The 17,603-nt window shown below is 49.6% G+C and overlaps 6 protein-coding genes across 6 annotated transcripts; 4 read left to right on the forward strand and 2 right to left on the reverse strand.

The window, feature by feature from the left end:
* Positions 1-3,220: 3,220 nt before the first annotated feature.
* On the forward strand, positions 3,221-5,128 carry J7337_004364 (uncharacterized protein; the record flags this gene model as incomplete). The annotated part of the gene is made up of 2 exons (XM_044822058.1): positions 3,221-3,432; positions 3,664-5,128. The coding sequence occupies 2 exons, from the start codon at positions 3,221-3,223 to the stop codon at positions 5,126-5,128; spliced, it is 1,677 nt and encodes a 558-aa protein (XP_044683391.1).
* An 881-nt stretch (positions 5,129-6,009) lies between these two features.
* Positions 6,010-6,935, forward strand: J7337_004365 (uncharacterized protein; the record flags this gene model as incomplete). Its single annotated transcript, XM_044822059.1, has 2 exons — positions 6,010-6,889; positions 6,928-6,935. The coding sequence occupies 2 exons, from the start codon at positions 6,010-6,012 to the stop codon at positions 6,933-6,935; spliced, it is 888 nt and encodes a 295-aa protein (XP_044683392.1).
* Positions 6,936-6,967: 32 nt separating this feature from the next.
* On the reverse strand, positions 6,968-7,541 carry J7337_004366 (uncharacterized protein; the record flags this gene model as incomplete). The annotated part of the gene is made up of 3 exons (XM_044822060.1): positions 6,968-7,105; positions 7,156-7,438; positions 7,492-7,541. 3 exons carry the CDS (start codon positions 7,539-7,541, stop codon positions 6,968-6,970), a joined length of 471 nt encoding a protein of 156 aa, XP_044683393.1.
* Positions 7,542-8,795: 1,254 nt separating this feature from the next.
* Positions 8,796-10,462, forward strand: J7337_004367 (uncharacterized protein; the record flags this gene model as incomplete). Its single annotated transcript, XM_044822061.1, has 3 exons — positions 8,796-8,983; positions 9,045-9,062; positions 9,118-10,462. The coding sequence occupies 3 exons, from the start codon at positions 8,796-8,798 to the stop codon at positions 10,460-10,462; spliced, it is 1,551 nt and encodes a 516-aa protein (XP_044683394.1).
* An 824-nt stretch (positions 10,463-11,286) lies between these two features.
* J7337_004368 (uncharacterized protein) lies at positions 11,287-13,517 on the forward strand (the record flags this gene model as incomplete). Its single annotated transcript, XM_044822062.1, has 3 exons — positions 11,287-12,406; positions 12,458-12,644; positions 12,878-13,517. The coding sequence occupies 3 exons, from the start codon at positions 11,287-11,289 to the stop codon at positions 13,515-13,517; spliced, it is 1,947 nt and encodes a 648-aa protein (XP_044683395.1).
* Positions 13,518-13,674: 157 nt separating this feature from the next.
* Positions 13,675-16,062, reverse strand: CEF1 (Pre-mRNA-splicing factor cef1; the record flags this gene model as incomplete). The annotated part of the gene is made up of 2 exons (XM_044822063.1): positions 13,675-14,007; positions 14,059-16,062. The coding sequence occupies 2 exons, from the start codon at positions 16,060-16,062 to the stop codon at positions 13,675-13,677; spliced, it is 2,337 nt and encodes a 778-aa protein (XP_044683396.1).
* Positions 16,063-17,603: the final 1,541 nt, after the last annotated feature.

Consider the following 17,603-nt stretch of genomic DNA (forward strand, 5'->3'; position numbering starts at 1 on the left):
CTCTCGAGAAAATGTAGGGAAGATACGGATAATGGCTATCTGCAATCTGCTCAGGCTGTCGACTCCAACAATGATGTCTTGCAACCTACGACGCGATTGGCTTGTCAAACACACGTTAACAGTAATCTCCAATCCAAGCACTTGACCAATCCGATCGATTTCAAGAGATATCATGAGGACGGGAAAGCATTGACCGACATCAAGTATATTAATCCAGGTCAATCACGCCGTGTCTCACATTCATCCTGTTACTTTACTCCGTTCTCTGTGCCGATAACAGTTTGTTGATCGGCACACTGCCAAGCAGCTCACTTCGCTTGACCGGTAGTGGCTTTTAGACAGCGATAGCGCATCCTCGTTTCTACAAATACTCCCTCAAAGAGCAGCGGAAAACAGGGTCACATCGTGGCATGACAAAGCGGTTCGTGATGTTCCTTGTCCAGACGAAACGCGCTTCGAGCGAGAGCAGGGATTGGACAAGGGCTGGAAATTAATCTGCAGGAACCCGAGCTTGTTATACCTATACGTACCGATGCTTTTATGTATAAAATTATTCATTGATACTCACCCGTACTTACCTAGTTATATACTACATAGTAGCTTCTGACACTTCGACAATGGGCAAAGTTGGGACTGTGAGGCATTCAAGGTCAGGGACTTATGATCATGAGGTCTCGGGGCAAGAATCCTGTCACATTTCCCGAGCATCAATCTCAAAGGCATTGTGTAGTATGTTTCAATATCCATCACGATACAAAAAACCCACTTTATGCATATCGGCATTACCATCGCAATTACTGGAAAATCCCCTAATACAATCCATGACATATGGCAGGGTCTCCACTAGAGCACGCAAGAGGCACAAGAAGGTCATAATGTTACGCTGTCTAGGGCAGGAAAGAAAACGCAGGATCTTGATCCTAAATGACAAAAAGACTTGGGTAATATAGCCTAAGCTTAGGATAACCTTTGCTGAGTTTATTTTGACACCTCCTACTAAGGTTCGCTGTTTTCTTGCCCCCCCGAGGGCTGTGCAGCGATGCGACGTTGACAAGAGCTACTGGGCGAGCTACACAAGGTCATAGAAAGGGAAGCACTCGTCCCTAAAATACCGCAAATGAAAAAGTGTGTATGAGATATATTGCTGATGTGAACAGTTGGCCAGAGTTGCAATAGAGCTGATGTTCAAATGTAATCTCGGAAAAAAAGTAAACATTATTTACTAAGCTGGGGCACGTCTCAGCCAGTCGCTCTCGAACTGACAGTTCACATTGAGGGCCAAGATTGGGGTGGCTGCACGGCAGAACGGTGAGAGGGTTGCATCCGATGCGTTTCTTTCCTCTTGAACCATTTTTGGACAAACGTTTCCATTTGTGGTGCGTATACTTACTGCCAATCGCCGAGACTTGCGCGTTTTCTCTCACAAGCTTTTTGTTTTCCACTTTGCGCGCAACGCTGGGTACATTCTCCGTTGATCATGTGTGTGACAATAGACGGATGAAGAGCGGCGGTAGAAAGCGAAATCACGGCAAATCAGAAAGGAAGTGACAAAAAACTTGTTTTAGCTATTGTGCATGGTCGCGTAACAGAGAGTCATTAACGCAAGGAGGTCGATTGACTCGATGTCGAGCGTGGAGGCCAACGCTGTGTCGATGAGCTCCGACTGGGCTAGTAGTTTCATAAATTCTGAGTCTGTCTAGTGCACGTGGAGTCCAACGCAATCGGGAGTAGGGAAGGCAAATTTGGATCTGAGTCGAGACACAAATGGGTCAAGATCTGATGTGAGGGGGGACGGAATGACGATGACTTGCAGACGAGATGCTATCGTTGGAGGCGATTAACTTTTGAAGGAGTCCCTCCTTGCAGATTGCGCTGACCGCAACAGTCTGTGAGAGCGTTGTGCTCTGTGACTGTGTCCGTGTTTGTGTCTCATGTAGCAACAGAACCATTGTTGAACATATCATCAACAAAAGATTCAATGCAAAGTCTCGCTAACAAAGTTATGGAGACCCAGCAACGTGGTGCTGATGCTAGGTTTATGGGGTCATGGAGCGATAAATAGCGGCCCGGAAAGGCCATAGAAGGCGCTGTTTAAGTGGTGGACGGCTAGAATGGCGCTAATGACCCTGCTCGGCTTCCGTTGGATCCTTGTTCCCCAAGATTAAACAAGTGCAGGCTAGCTGAGAAGAGAAGGTATCTGAATCATACAATCTTGGAGCAAAAATACATCTGAGACTTGGCCGTTATCCTAGCTGGCCCTGGACTATTCCTCTTTGGGTCTAGAACGATCCGACTCACCCTGGCTATCGCCATTTCCCTCCAGTCAGTTTTGTTTGGCCAGGAGCATGGGGTCCAAACACCAGGCGCCGGCACGACTTTCGCCCACTCTGATCATCCTCAGGTCCTTCATGTTTCTCTAAATCCCTGCTTCCTTCTCTGCCTCTGCCTCTCCCTTCTCTCTCTCTCTCCCACTGCGCTGCGCACCCGTGTCATCCTTCTCTCAACGGACCCCCAGGCGGTTCGCACTGCCTTAACCCACTCCCTAATATCCCAGCCAGGGTCAGTCTTCAACCACCATCCGTCGTGTCCGCTGCTGGGTCTGAAGTCGCTGGGATCTCTTCGCTCGAGTCGAATTTCTTCTTCTCTTTCTTCTCCCCCTTCCTCCTCCTCCCCCCACCCGTGCCCAGCCAGCGTGCGTAGCATCACCTGGTTTGCCTTCAATTGCACGCGCTCAATCAACTCTAGCCTGAACGACAATCGAAAGGAACCAACTTCCAGGTCCGTGTTCTCGCGATAGGGGCCGTTTCTCGAGGACCATCTCACCTTCTTTAATTCGTCTACGACATTCGCTCTTTCCCGCCGTGGAAAATTAATCGTAATTTAATCTTTCACCAACTGTTACTATCGTTTGAGAACGTCACGAAATCGATTGCGCCCCGACAATTCGACTTCTTCAACCTAAACTAATCACACATTCACTCACTTGTTTGCTCAGGAGAGCAGTTTTTGGCTACGATTATTAACCGCCCAACATATCTCCATCGATCATTGCATCGACCACTCCAGACCACTTTCGACAACAACTCTTCGACGAATCAGGCAAATCATTCAAAGCTCTTATCCCGACGACCATGACCTAGGTGTTATTGAAGCTAAAGACATCACCGATTCCTGCATCAGCTTGTCGAACTTTGTCTACCACGCCAACCCAATTCTGCAGATGGCTGCGCTCAAGCAAGACACGGTCCCTTCGAGGGCTCGTCAGTCGCGGAACTATGTCACCCCTAAGAGTGTCATTCTTGGCTTACTTTCTACATCACCAATGGTTGTTTCGGCTCAAAATTCGAACTGCATATCTTTAAAGGATTCAAAAGCTTGCCCAGCATTCACATCCGCATCCATCTCTACCGCAGATAGTCTGCTTGACTACTTGTGAGTTCTCTTGACTGGTGACCTCTCAAGCTTACTAACTCCATAAACAGCCCTTTCTTGCGATATGTTTCCGACAGAGCATCTTTCGATAGCCAGCTTTCGAACTATGTGCAGAGAGATTATGTCCAGAGGCAGTAAGTCAACCTACGAACAGCATTTTCGAGCAATTCTAACCACCCGTAGATATCAATCCTTGTTTGGATGTAGCAATCTTGACTTGACTAACACCAGCGACTTGTATGCTCGCTTCACCACGACCGTGTTATGCAATTCCATTGTCCAGAACTCAATTGAGCCCTGTGGCCTGTCAGCATCGCAGTCGCGACCTCTCTGCGCCGATAGTTGTGCCGAGTATGCCCAAAGCGAGGCTTATATAACTTCAGACAACGAGCTCTGTTCGAACCCGTCAAGCAATCTGCTACAGCTGATCAGAGCAGACTTCACGAACTGTGCCCTTCCTGGTGGCTCCCTGGACAGTAAGACATGTATTCCAGCAATCGAGAACGAGTCACAGAACTGTGGCTACGGCAACAGCACCGTGGGACTCTGTACCTATTGTGGTTCAGGCGGCCTTAACTCGACCGACACCTGCTGTTACAACTCAAATGCCGAGGAACGATGCAAAGATGTCACATTACCGACTTTGACCGCCACCATGACGTTTACCCGAGTATCACCAACATCTTCAGCTACTGAATCAAGCACTGCAGGTAGCGGGAATGACAACTCCGATGAAGATGACGATGAAGGAGGGGGAGGAGGTCTAAGCGGCGGAGCAATTGCTGGCATCGTTATTGGCGTTCTTGCTGGCCTAGGTTTACTTGCCCTTGGTCTCTTGTTGTGCCTCAGAAGGAGACGACGACCGAGCAGTCCCAAGGGAAGCATTTTCAACCAGCCGTCGCCGGCCCGACAAGGTGGAACAACCATGGCTCAAGCAGCACCCTCCGCCGCCCCTCAGGGATACGAAGTTCTTCCCGGTGGACGAATAGCACGGATGTCTGCTCTCGAAGGTCATTCTGGCGATTCACCTTCTCATCATCGCGACACTTCATCAGCCGCCGGTGGTATTGGTGCCGTAGGCGCATACCCTCGCAGGGATCATTCATCTTCTGACGAGTTCACGTCAAGCCCACCCTCGTCAGAAACGCGTGGCGGAGTCCTTCGTCCACCACCTACTAAACCTCGACGACACGGCTCACTCTCAAGTAGTTCGGTCCTTGGCAGCTCTGTACCGCAGTCCCCGTCTAGTGCTGGGGGATTCTCATCGCCTCAAGGCGTCGCTAGCCAACAATCTGAGCAGTTACCATTTTTCAAGGATTACTATTCTCAGGACGACATTCACCCCGGTGACCGAATAGCTGTTCTTTGGGCTTATCAACCACGGGCAACCGACGAATTTGCCTTGGAACGGGGAGATATGCTCAAGGTTGTGGGCATATGGGACGATGGTTGGGCAACAGGTGTAATGCTCAACGAGCGGGCAGATGAGTGGGAGGCTCGGCGACAAGCTCAACGCGATAGTGGCGTCTCGAACGCGTCGGGTCGCCGCGATAGTTCCCCTGCTGCAGAGGGCGAAATAAAAGCATTCCCTCTGGTTTGTGTCTGTCGCCCCGAGCACTGGAGGAAGACGATTGAGGGTGATGGATCGACGGAAACTGGTTCCAATGGCTTCAATGCTCACTCATCGTTCTCATGATTAATACAGTCACGACACCTTAACTTGAATACGGCCCTGGAAGGTACACGTTATCGGTACATTGGTTTAATGGCTATGGCGTTCTGGTTTCTCGACACACCCTGTTGGCATCCGCAGCACAAACTTGATCCGATATCTTCACAAGTTCAATACGAATATCACTTTTCACGCTCCGCCGTTCGGAGATATCCCAATCCCGATCAACTTACCAACCATCTGTATTACGCCGTTGTTCGTGTTGGACCTAAGGAATTATGACGAATTTAGGACCTAGGTCCTTACTTTCAATTCTATCGCTGAATTATATACCCGGTGCGAACCACCCAGGATTGCTGTTTTGCAGAATTGAGGATGACAGTGCAAGTAATGCGTGGGGAAAACAAGGGGACGAGAGGAGAGAAGATGGCGGCAAGATGAAGTAGCTGCACCACGTTCCTTACGCCTTCAAGGCTTCTTATGATGATGTTCAATAAATAAACACTCACTACCATAGATAGAGCACCTTCTTCATGGGCGGCTATGACGCCTAACGACTTTTTAGCGATACTGCAAATAAGTTCATTATTTTTGATGATTTACCCACTACTCGGTCTCTCTTCAAGCAGTGAAGTTGAAAGTAGAATTCCAGTTGAATGCCACAAGCCAGCCGGCTGCTAATAATAAGCGACCAAGGGTCCATCCATGTTTGAGATGGATCTCATGGAATGCGGGTTCCTCTGTCTACCGCTGTGGAGTGTCAAGTGGTGTCAACAGAAGCCCCACCGTGGGGTGTTCCCTCCCGTCAATTCCTCCGCTGCTAAAGAGGGGCAGAGAGGTTCTGAAGAAGATCCCTTTCTGAACCTGTAGACTACAACCAATACTTTTCAAATCTCAAAGCAACGATGGCCGATGTAAAAGCAAAGGCGGAGGCCCTAGTGCCCAAATTCAAGCTCGATCGCGTCCTCAACCAAGACCAAGCAGGACGTCGCATCTCCCTTTACGGTTCTATCGACGACCAGCCAGCTCTACTAATCCTCGAACGAGCTCCCTTCCCAACCTCACAAACCTACCTCACCGATGTTCCCGCTCAGCTCGCGCGGATTCAGAATCTGGGCGCGAATGATATCTACCATTGGTTCATGGGCCGTAGCGGCACTGAGACGACCAAGCCTGACGACGCCGATTTCTTCGCTGATCTCAAAATCAACTTGATTTACCCATGTACCGAAACGCACGTCAAAAAGTATAGCAAGCAGGGTGTTCGGTTCGTGACAGAGACACCAGAGATTTACAAAGACCGTATTCGACCGTATATGCTCAGCAAGAGGGAGGAAGGACGACTCAATTGGGTATTTAACATTATTGAAGGACGCAAGGAGGTAGAAGATGTCATCTACAGAACGAGGCTTGGTGAGGCCGGTGATGAGGGTTTCCTCATGCTGCCAGACCTCAACTGGGACCGCAAGACGCTCGATGCGCTGCACCTGCTGGCGCTTGTCGAACGACGTGATATCTGGTCGCTGAGAGACCTTCGCAAGAAGCACATTCCCTGGCTACAGCACATGAAGACCCATCTTATCGACGCCACTGTCAAAACGTACCCATCTATCGAGCCGGACCAGCTGAAACTCTATGTGCATTACCAGCCCACATATTACCACTTTCACATTCATATTGTTCATGTCCAGCTCGAAGCTGGTGCCACTCAGGCGACGGGCAAGGCAGTCGGACTCGAGAGTATCATGGAAACGCTGGGCGCAATGTCAGGAGACGACGAGGCGGGTATGGATGGCATTACTATGAGCTATACGCTAGGAGAGGCAAGTGAGTTGTGGACCGAAATCTTCGAGCCACTCAAGTCTAGCGGCGCAGCTTCTCGATCGCAATGATTAAATCGTTGACGCCAGAACCGTTGGGACAGTCGGTCCACTCGCCACCGTCGCGGATGCAGTAGATTTTGTTGTCGAGACGAATAGTGGCGCTCTTGGTCACACCGGCCTATCGATCATATTAGCACGAGCATGGTATTCCGGACGAGTTTGGCATACATCTGCAGTTCTCTTGATGCTATCCCGTAGGAGGCTCAAGCCATAGGCGCCGTCTTCCTTTACAGCGCAGTCGTTAAGTTGCTGGAAATCGATCGCGGATTCAAGAGCACAGTCTTCGACGAGGGACCGTTCGGGGATTTCGCCGTAGTCGCGGCTTAGACACATGATGAAGCCGAGGTTGATCTTTGGATCGGGGTAGAGTTCGCGGGCGCAGAGCTCGATGATGTTGCCCATGCATTCTGAAGGGCCATGCATGCAGTCGACACCGTCGTTGGCAGTTGGCCTATGGAACCGAAATTTAGTCTCATGATAGAATAGAGCTGTGTATCGACATACCGGCCAATGTAAGATAATGTGAAGTTAACCTTATCATGAACGCGTTGCATTACGGGCAGTACTAGTAGTTCAAGTCCATCCTGGAGATATTGAGCATTTGTTATTCTTCACGTAGATGGGTAGATGTGTACCTTTGCGTCGGGACATTTACTCATGATGTGTGCCTCTAGTGGCACAAGCTTATCGGTAGTATGAACATGGTCGCTCGTGATATCGACCATCGTTTGGTTAAGTATAGGGTTGAAAGGCTGCCATATCCAGAATGTATAAACAACAGCTATTACAAAGGCTATTGTGAGGGTAGGTCGACTGCGACGAAGGGAACGAGGCGGCGACATGGCTCGTGGAGCAGGGCGTTTCTCGTCCATTATATACTTATGAAGTGGTGATGATTAAGGATACTACTCAGGTAGAGAATCCGGGGATGTTAGGTGGAGGAGATGTCGTTATGGACAACTGAATGCGCGTCACATTCACATGCGGCTGCATTGTTTATCCGAATTTGGTTAGGGAAAACGTTTTGGGACATGAGCTTCAGTGATTCATAATGTTTTCATACATACTGATACTTATATGCTCTGTCTAGCGTCTCTTGCATTATCCAAAGAGTCGATTTTTCCTGATATTACATACTCAAATTTCCAACTTTGAAATGCGCTTCAAGACGGAACTTCAAGATCATCAGTGCATCCCTGATAGTGAGAAGTGCTGCTGTAAGTCAACCGTTTCAGGGGTAACCGGCGGGGCACAGAAAGGCTGATGTTTGACCCCGCAGAAAATCGCGTGTGAATCTCTTCCATGATCAATTCCTTGCTTGGTGCATGCATGCATGAGATGAGATGCGTTCAATGATATGATATAGATACCTAACTACCTACCTACTAATCATTGATTACGGCCACCAATGTCTAATTGTTAAGAATAACCGCTAAGGCCAGATATATTTAGATCGCGGTTCCACGTCATTGCATCAGGGTGCAGCTTCTCTGCGCTAGCGTCTGCGTTGGATCGTCAACACAGGTGAATAACTTCCACCTTCTCATGACTTGCGATTTCATACTTAGGTATTCATACTCACATTCACAGCCTGCCTAGCACACCAGCATTACCTATAAGGGCCCCTGCTACGTTCGTTACTCGATTATACAACCCCTAGCATCCTTCTACCGTTGATCTACTTACTTCCAATCGATCTACGTCTGCCTAATGCCGGTATCAGATTGTCTAGAATGATACCCTGAACTACCTCACATCAACTTCATAAAAAACCACCATTTATATCTTGCAGCGACTTTACTCGAACCATGGCAGCCCCTGTATCGATCGAAGAGTTCTTGGAACCCTTGTCTGTCGATATTGACAAGATCAATCGACTATCCCAGCTGTTTCTCAAGACATTTGAGAAGCTTGCCGCTGGCTCCGAGAACCAGTTCTTACCTACGCCCATATCTGAAGCTATCTTACGACCAGAGGCGAAGCGAAAACAAGGCTGGTGAGATATTTTTACTCGAGGATCGAAAGGAAAAAAAAATATGGACTGACATATGATGTAGCCACTTAGCCATAGACATGTCAGTTACTAGCCTTCAAGTTCCACTATCCCTTATAAATCTAACGTGAGAATAGAGGCGGCACAAACTTGAGAGTGGGTTTCGTCCAACTCGGCAACGAGGCCGCGTCATCTGACCAAGCCAATGGCCATATTACCAACGGATCCGAAGACAGTTCTGCCACGAGACATGTGAGGAGGCTTTTGGAGAAGTCCTGGCCCATCGATGAACACCTCAAGAACGAAAATCCGGATAGTCTCTTCCTTTGGATTGGCAAATGCATTGCTGAGGTAGTCCAAGATGGATGCGATACGCTACACCTACAAAGCGACCAAACATTGCCTCTTGGTGTTACCTTTAGCTTTCCCATGGTGCAGCACTCACTCTCCCAAGCTACACTCATGCAAATGGGTAAGGGATTCGCCATTTCCCCCGATCAGGATCTGGGCGACCGCCTCACCGATGGATACAATCGTGCAAAGTCACACGAGCTGCCGCCTATTCGAGTTGAGGCAATTGCCAATGACTCGGTATCGACACTCGTCTCATTCATCTTTAACTACGATGAAGCCTTGAATCGGCGTGCTGCCATGGGTCTCATTCTCGGAACGGGCTGCAATGCAACGATTCCGTTGAAGCTGAGCCAGCTGAACCCATCCAAACGCCCAAAGAGTGTCGTTGCCCGACCGGAGGAGAGGGTAGAGGATGTCAAGATTGCGATCAATACTGAATGGAGCATCAACGGTACTGCACCTCCCTTACACGAAGTTGGGTTGGTCAGCCAATGGGACAAAACATTGGACATCCAAGGTGAATTGAATGGCTTTCAGCCACTCGAATTCATGACGGCAGGCCGTTACCTGGGCGAACTCGGACGAATCATGCTGGTCGACTACTTGACGGAACACTTAGGTATCGCTGCGGAAACGTTGCCTCAAAGCCTTCTGCAACAGCACAACCTTACAACAACGTTCCTGAGTCACTTCAGACCCCTCCGACCCTCGGCTCTTGTCGCTATGCTACAGCAAGAATTCCCCGAATCGACAGGATCACCGCCGTTCGAGTGGACCGAGGACCTTGCCACGGCAGTATATCGAATTGCCAAGGCCATTGAGGTTCGAGCGGCTGGTATTGTGGCAGCCGCCACACTGGCTTTGTTGACATTGGCCGAGGAAGTTCCAGGTGAAGGGTCAAAGGCATTTGATCGGGATTACGAACTCGGTGTAGGTTACACGGGGGGGTGTATTGTTCACTTTCAGGATTACCTGCAGGATTGCCAGGACTTTTTGGATCAGCTCCTGCGCAAACGATTCGGCGAGGCGAGCTCGTTACGAGTCGTACTCAGCCCGTGTCACGATGGAGGCGTTACGGGAGCGGGCATTCTTGTGGCTGCAGCGTCCCAGAGCAAGACGATAGAATAGTTGCAGGATTGGGTTGCATACTGCATTGGGGTGATTGGGGGGGGGGGGGGGGGGGGGACCGCTTCGGTAATTGATCAGTCCAACTTGCAGATGGTGGGTATTTGCATCTGTCTGGGGTGGTTCACGAACATGAGCATGGGTGGCTGTAAGCCGGGGTTAATGAAAGGAGGGGAAGGTAGGGGGAGAGGCTTGAGATAAGCTAATAAAGCTGACGGTTGATTATTAGCTGGTTTATAGAAATGATAACTATTCTCACGAGTTCCGTTGTATGCTTTGTATGGGTCTACCCTTTCATAGCTGAGTGCTAACCGCTCTCAGCAGTATATTTTACCAGCACCTCTATCTAATTGAAATTGGCGGAGATTCCGACTTACAATTACAACTACAACACCAACTATCTAACTGACCCCTCCACACCGTAGTCTTGCTCACGTGCAGGTGACTCCTCTCCTCCTGTGATGGTTCCGCATAACGGCCGGCAGAGATAGTCAGAATCCTCTGCCTGACTCACACCTACACTCGCACCGAGAAACCTTTTGTGGAAGATACCGCATTTCTAATCCTCCACTGACAATGCATCTATTATAGGCAGTCCGAGTCGGGAATATCCCGATGATCTTTGCGGGGCCACTTTCTGGCTGTATCCGCCGCAAAGTCTGCGATCACGACAGTGAGACTCCACTCTTTTCTACATGGTCCCCCAACCTATTTCCTTAAAGAGGTTCTGTCGGATCCTTCTATTTCGTTGCAATCTTTCCCTCTCTTCTTTTCCCTCCCCGTCAGTTTCAGACAAGACTTTCTGCAGAAGCTATTAGACCGCCGTGATGACTCCGGTCTCGGACCCCGGCCGTGCCGCTCCCGCTCCCGCTCCGGTACCTGTTCCGGTACGGACCAATTCTCGGAGCAGCGACAGTGATGGAAGTATCGTTGATCCAGCAGAATTTGAAAACCTTTCGAGATCTTTGACGACTGGTGCTCACTTCCTGCAGCCTGAATCGTTAGAGAGTGCAATGCTAAGGCCTTCTTCTTATAAGGCTAGCCATTACCTTCACGATGAGGAGCAGGAGGGAGTGATCAGTGAGGCTGAAGGTGAAGGTGAAGGTGAAGATGAAGATGAGAGCGAGATCCCTGAAGACTTGGATAATGTGCGTCCCCATGAAGAGACTCCTCTTATAAGCCACAGTCGACGCCATTCCATCATAGCAAGATCAACAACTTCTGCTGTGACGGAGATAGACACACCGTTTCTCAATAACACATCTCCAACACGCTTCTGGTTCATCTTCTCCCAGATTCTGACAGCATACTTCATATCCTGCTTCGATGGTACAATCATGGCTTCATCACATCCTGTCATTACATCATACTTTAACGCCTCAAACTCCGCATCGTGGCTTTCCACGGCTTTCCTCCTCACTTCATCTGCCTTCCAACCTTTACTGGGCCGGCTCTCTGATGCCCTAGGCCGAAAGCCGCTTTTTGTTGGAGCCCTGGGCATCTTCGCAGCCGCAACGACATGGTGTGCTCTTGCAAACAGCATCGAGAGTTTTATTCTCGGACGCGCCTTTTGTGGAATCGGCGCTGGTGGTGTCATGACCATTGGTTCGATAATTGTGTCAGACCTTGTCCCCATTGAAAACCGTGGCGTGTATCAGTCATACATCAACATGAACTATGGTGTTGGTTCAAGTCTGGGTGCCGCTGCAGGAGGCGCAATGGCTGATTATCTTGGCTGGAGATGGGAGTTTGGGGTTCAGATTCCGCCACTATTGATTTGCATGGTTGTTGCATGGATTGCCATCCCAGATGATCTGGGTATTCAGGGCGAGAGGAAGGGGGTGTGGCAGGCTCTTAAAGAATTCGACATCAGGGGCTCGTTACTCTTGACTACTGCCATTACATTTGTGATTCTGGGCCTGAATCTTGGAGGCAACGTCCTTCCATGTAAGTCAACATCTAATTTCACGCTGATGGTGACTAACTAACATCTTTTAGGGTCACACCCCTTTGTTATTGCAAGTCTTGTAATATTCGCCATCACTTTCCCCGTGTTCCTATGGGTTGAGTCCTGGGTCCATAAACCGATCATGCCCCTTCATCTATTGAGCCGACAGCCTCGTGGAAACCTGATTTTTTCAAATGTCATTGCTGCTATTGTCGCCAACTCAATTCTGTTCAACATGTAAGTCATTACCCTTTGTATAACAAGAGATTTGCGCCTTTGATGGGACTGTAGCATATCCGTTGCTGATTGACGTGCGACGTGACGCTCCTTGTGGGCAACTCGTTTTTGATACACGGCAGCACGTTCCGTATCTCATTGCTTACTGTGTTCTCAATACTTGCTTGCAGCCTCGATCATCTCCTACAGCCTGAAACTGATCTTTAGTACCTCATTGCTAACATGTCATACAGCCCACTATATTTTCAGGCTGTCCTCCTCACATCTGCCACCTCTTCTGGTCTCCGCCTCATTATTCCGACAATCGCTGCCTCTTCGACCGGTACTTTCGTTGGTTTTGCCGTGACTTGGACTGGCCGCTTGAAGTGGCCGGTCTTAAGTGGTACGATTTGCATACTCATCGGCACCATAGGCCTGGTTTTCCTCCAGCGTGACCTCCCATCTTGGGTTTATCTCTTCATCCTTCTACCTTCATCGATTGGGCAGGGATTCCAATTCCCGGGAACATTCATGGCGATATTGGCTGCATCTCCTCAAGCCGAGCAAGCTGTTGTGACATCTACGCTCATGCTGTGGCGAAGTCTTGGTCAGGTACTTGGCGTTGCAAGTAGCTCGCTTGTTGTTCAGAACGCTTTGCTCCATTATCTCAGACAGTACGTCACAGGAGAAGGTCGTGATGAGATTATTCGTCGTGTGAGAGAATCGGTTGAGGAGGTGGCCAAGCTTGAGCCCAAGTACCGAGAGCAGGTCATCGTGAGTTATGAAGCTGCGCTGCGGCTCACATTCGTCACTTGTGCCGTGTTTGCATTTGCCTCCGTGGTGATGATCTGGCCGATCAAGCTTCCCCGTCTTGGCGTGAGAAAGCACAAATAAACTCGAGAACATATATTAAGTCAAGATGAATCAAAAGGACAAATGGACAAGATAGTAAGTATACAAGCGTAATGCCTAGCGGAAAGATTGTTAGATTAGACCCAGATATGCTAGCCTCGATTGAGCCCCTATTTATACACCATTAATAACACATCAATCAATGAACCCCGTTAACTCCAGATGCTATGAGCGCGTCCAGCTCTTCCTTTGCATTTCTATAACTCTCCTGTGCTTCTCTCTCACGTCGGTTAACAAACCCGACTTCCTCGCGCAGAGCGCTTAGTCTTCGCTCGATAGCCACGTCCTCCGAGATAGCTAGCGTCTTGAAACCAGCCAGGGCAACGCGTGCCTTCTCCAGGGCCTCAGAAGCATCGCCCATCTTATCACGAAGCATCTTCTGTCGCTTCTGATAACCACCGAGGTGAAGTGATAGCTTCTTCTCTAGCTTAGCGCCTGCTTCAGCAGAAGCCATGATGGAGTCTTGAACAGCCTGGATAACAGTTAGTATAAAGGTTCACTTCTGCAACTCATCAAAACTTACATCGAATGCAACCTTCATGACCGCCCCTTGCTCTTCCTCGCCATCATTGTAACAGCCCAGACCGAGGAGTAGCGAGCTGCTTGCGCGTGCTTCGAATGCAGTCTGGATGTCCTCGAACTTGGGAAGAGGTTTCGTTTCGGACATGATCAAAAGACGAGCCTCTGCGAGAGCATCGTCGTCCATTTGTTCAAGAGGCTTAGGTACGCCACTTACATGGCCACCAGGGACAGGATATTTCATTGCATCATTCGCCATCAGGTTCGCTGACTCCTTAGCAATAAGGGACTCAGCAACATCTGAGATACTGGTAGCCTGTTTCAATAAACTGGGCAGATCGACATGAACCGGTCTGGGGAGGTTCTTCTGCATAACTTGAGTTCGCCTACGAAATTCGAGGGCTTCTTCGGCTGCTTGCCTCTCACGTGCTCGGCGGTCCCGCTCTGCAGCATCCTCCTCAGTCATCTCATCAACTTGCATAGCCTCCTTCTCTTCCTCAGGTATGTCGAACTCCCATTCCGTATCTTTTGGTTTGGGAAGAGAGGCCAAACCTGACTTGAGCTGGGTGCGCAAAGCCATATCTCTCATCCTGATGTCTCTGGGTGTGGCCGAAACCATCGACATTCCCCCGTCTTGGTTAAGAGATAGGGTGTCTCTTGGTGTTCTCATGGGCGTTTGTCCAGGTCGACCAGGCGTGGCCCCCACGCCATCTGCCCGCAAAGGTGTGGCCATTGGGTTTGGCGTAGAAATGATCTGCTTTCGAGGAGCGATGCCATCAAAACCGGTCGAGGCTGCGCCTTCATGAAGCGGGGTGTTCTCACCACCGAGAAGGACAGAATTTGTGTCGTTGAGTGCTCGAATATTTCGAATTTCGTTGGCAATGTGATCTTCTTGTTCAGGGGCTTTTGGTGTTCGAATGGGGGTAGCGGAATTCAGAGTAGAATATGTGTTGACAAGTCCTCGGGTAGCGTCGTTCTCACTCTCCTTTGCTCTCAAATTGGCAGCCTCACCCATCCTACCCATCTTGACGATGTCCTCCAACTCGCCCTCTGAGACTTGGGGAGCGGGCAAAACCAGACCACGACGCTTACTGCTCTGCTCTGCCTCTCGAATCTTCTGTAGCTGACCAGCCTTCAGAGCAGCCTTGTATGATTCCGACGCCCCATCCTTATCGGTCTTCTTTCGCTTCCGGTCGTTGTCATCCTCGCCCTCACCCTTGCGCTTGTTGGCTAGCTGTTGTTTCCGAGGATCGAAGGCTGCGCGTTGCGCCTCGTTCTGCACCATTTCCTCTGATGTGTCGTAGAAGCCAGGGAGAGCTTTTCTCTCGAAAGGAATATCGGCGTTGTAGTCCATCTCACCCTTTTTCCTGGATGTGACCTTGATATTAATTCCAGCTGTCTTGAGCTCTCGTCTCTTCTGTAGAGCAGCAAGACGTCGCGACTCCTCCTGTTGACGCTCTCGAGCTTTTCTTTTGGCCTTTTTACCCTGTGTATTCGCCAAGCGGGCTCGAGCCTCACTCAACATCTCCTTTTCGTCCTCGTCGAGATCTATGGTGTCGGGTCGCGCAGGCTTCGTCTCAGGATCGGGATCTAATTCGCCCGGCCGGAGTCTTCGAACATCATCGGCGCTAGGCGCTTGCGTTTCGCCTCCATCTGGACCCATCAGCCCAAGGCTGGATGATTCCTTCGCTTCAGCTTCATCGAGGAGCTTCTGGTATCGTTCGAGGCACTGGTTTGCTGTTCGGCCGACAATAGGAGCGATCGTGCGCCACTGAGTGGGCATAATCTTGGCGAGATGGAGAAGTCTTTCATCCTCCTCCTTGCTCCATTCGATCTTCTTGATGCTTGGGTCGAGCCATTCGTTCCATCTGGCTTTGCATTGCTTGGGCGTCTTGCGCGCCAGCAGCGATGAGACACGCGCCCATTGATTCAGACCATACTTGGAGACGGAGGCTTTGAGGATTTCATCCTCAATGTTGGTCCAAACGCCTCCTTTGACGACGGGCATCGCGGCGGTGTTGGCTAAGGCGCTTTTGATGATGGTTGAATACGATGGAGCCTAGACGAAGCTGCGAAACACGCTTCTTGAAAATATCCAAGTTCCATCTACAGGGCAGCGCGCAATTGTTGCTGACTCAGTCAGACTGGGGTTATCATTGGATGAAGGTTAAGCTCTACAAGCCCCACAGTTGCGAAGTAGCCCGTTCCTCGGGGGCCATAAAACATCTGACGTTGAATGAGGATGCCAAAATAAATCAGTCTGAGTCTGTACTTAAGATACACAAGACTTGCCTAAGTATTTTTTATCATTTGGGGTGAAGGTCCTAGGTTCTCTTGCCTTACCTTGGCTGTTAAAGGGTGCAGGCCGAACTATCACTCTTCCCCTGGAGAAATGCAGCTGTCGTCACCACTGGTGATGTGGTTATAGGGAGATCTGAGCTGTTGCCTTTAAAATGCATGATTTGCGGGGATCTCAGCGACGATTTTCGCCAGCCGGCTGCGACAGTGTATCAGGACATCATACAGCGTTGCCCCAACATCTATATGACCGAAATCATGATAACCGAGGACAAATTCTTTCATGTATTCCTCTATGACCGGGCACGGATTCTCGACATCCAGCAATGAAACATATTGGATGAAGAGCTACTTGCCACTTAAGTCAGTTATCACAAACTGTAAGTAGCTCTGGAACACACAGAGAGTGCGCAAAGGATTATCGTCCTGCTTCTATCTGAGTATCTGGTGTTTAATTCAGAGATAAAGCAGTGAGCAAGCTAATCACTAACTATCACAGTAGCTTGAGTAGGTAGCAGGTTTGTAGGCACCTTTGCAATACGCGGCCATCGACTCAAGCAGATTTATAATATGATCTTCCATTCCGCGCGCTTGTTTCCTGTTGATCCCGGACTTTGCGGAGTCGGTTGGATCAAAACCCGAAACCCGATGCGATTCGATGCCACACTCTTCAGGATTCAGGAGCAGTAGCCTATCAGATCAAGCCAACGAGGGACCAACTAGCCACGCCAGCACCCATGGATAGCTGTTAGCTTATCAGATACTGCCAGATCCCAGCTTGCATGGCATGCATAGGATGCAGGGAATGCGTCATTCATTTATCTATCTCAACAAAGGTGCCAGAGAAGCAAATATGGCATGAATCGAGTGATGCCGTGATGAGCCCGACAATGGCACCAGCATAACGTGATTGAGTATCAGAATGACCAAGGCATTAACGTGCATAGGCGACAGCAACTCAGAGATTGACAACTGTAAAAAGGAAAAGCAAAGCCCCATCCATGGCTTATCAGGTTCTAAAACGATCGTGTTTCGTCTGTCTCTGGGACAATTGGCATGGCCCAACGTGGATAGCATGGATGTTGGACTCCACAACACCATCCTAGCACTTGGACTCATCATGTATCCGCAAGAGAGCTCCCCAAATGCGCCTAGATCATACATTATTAATCCTCCCCAGACCAGACCAGACCCGATCCCTTCCTCGTCACACTTATCTCATGCCAGTTCCAAGCGACACAACCCTCCCGC

The sequence above is a fragment of the Fusarium musae genome, chromosome 3 (assembly GCF_019915245.1).
Source record: "Fusarium musae strain F31 chromosome 3, whole genome shotgun sequence".
Classification (NCBI taxonomy): Eukaryota; Fungi; Ascomycota; class Sordariomycetes; order Hypocreales; family Nectriaceae; genus Fusarium; species Fusarium musae.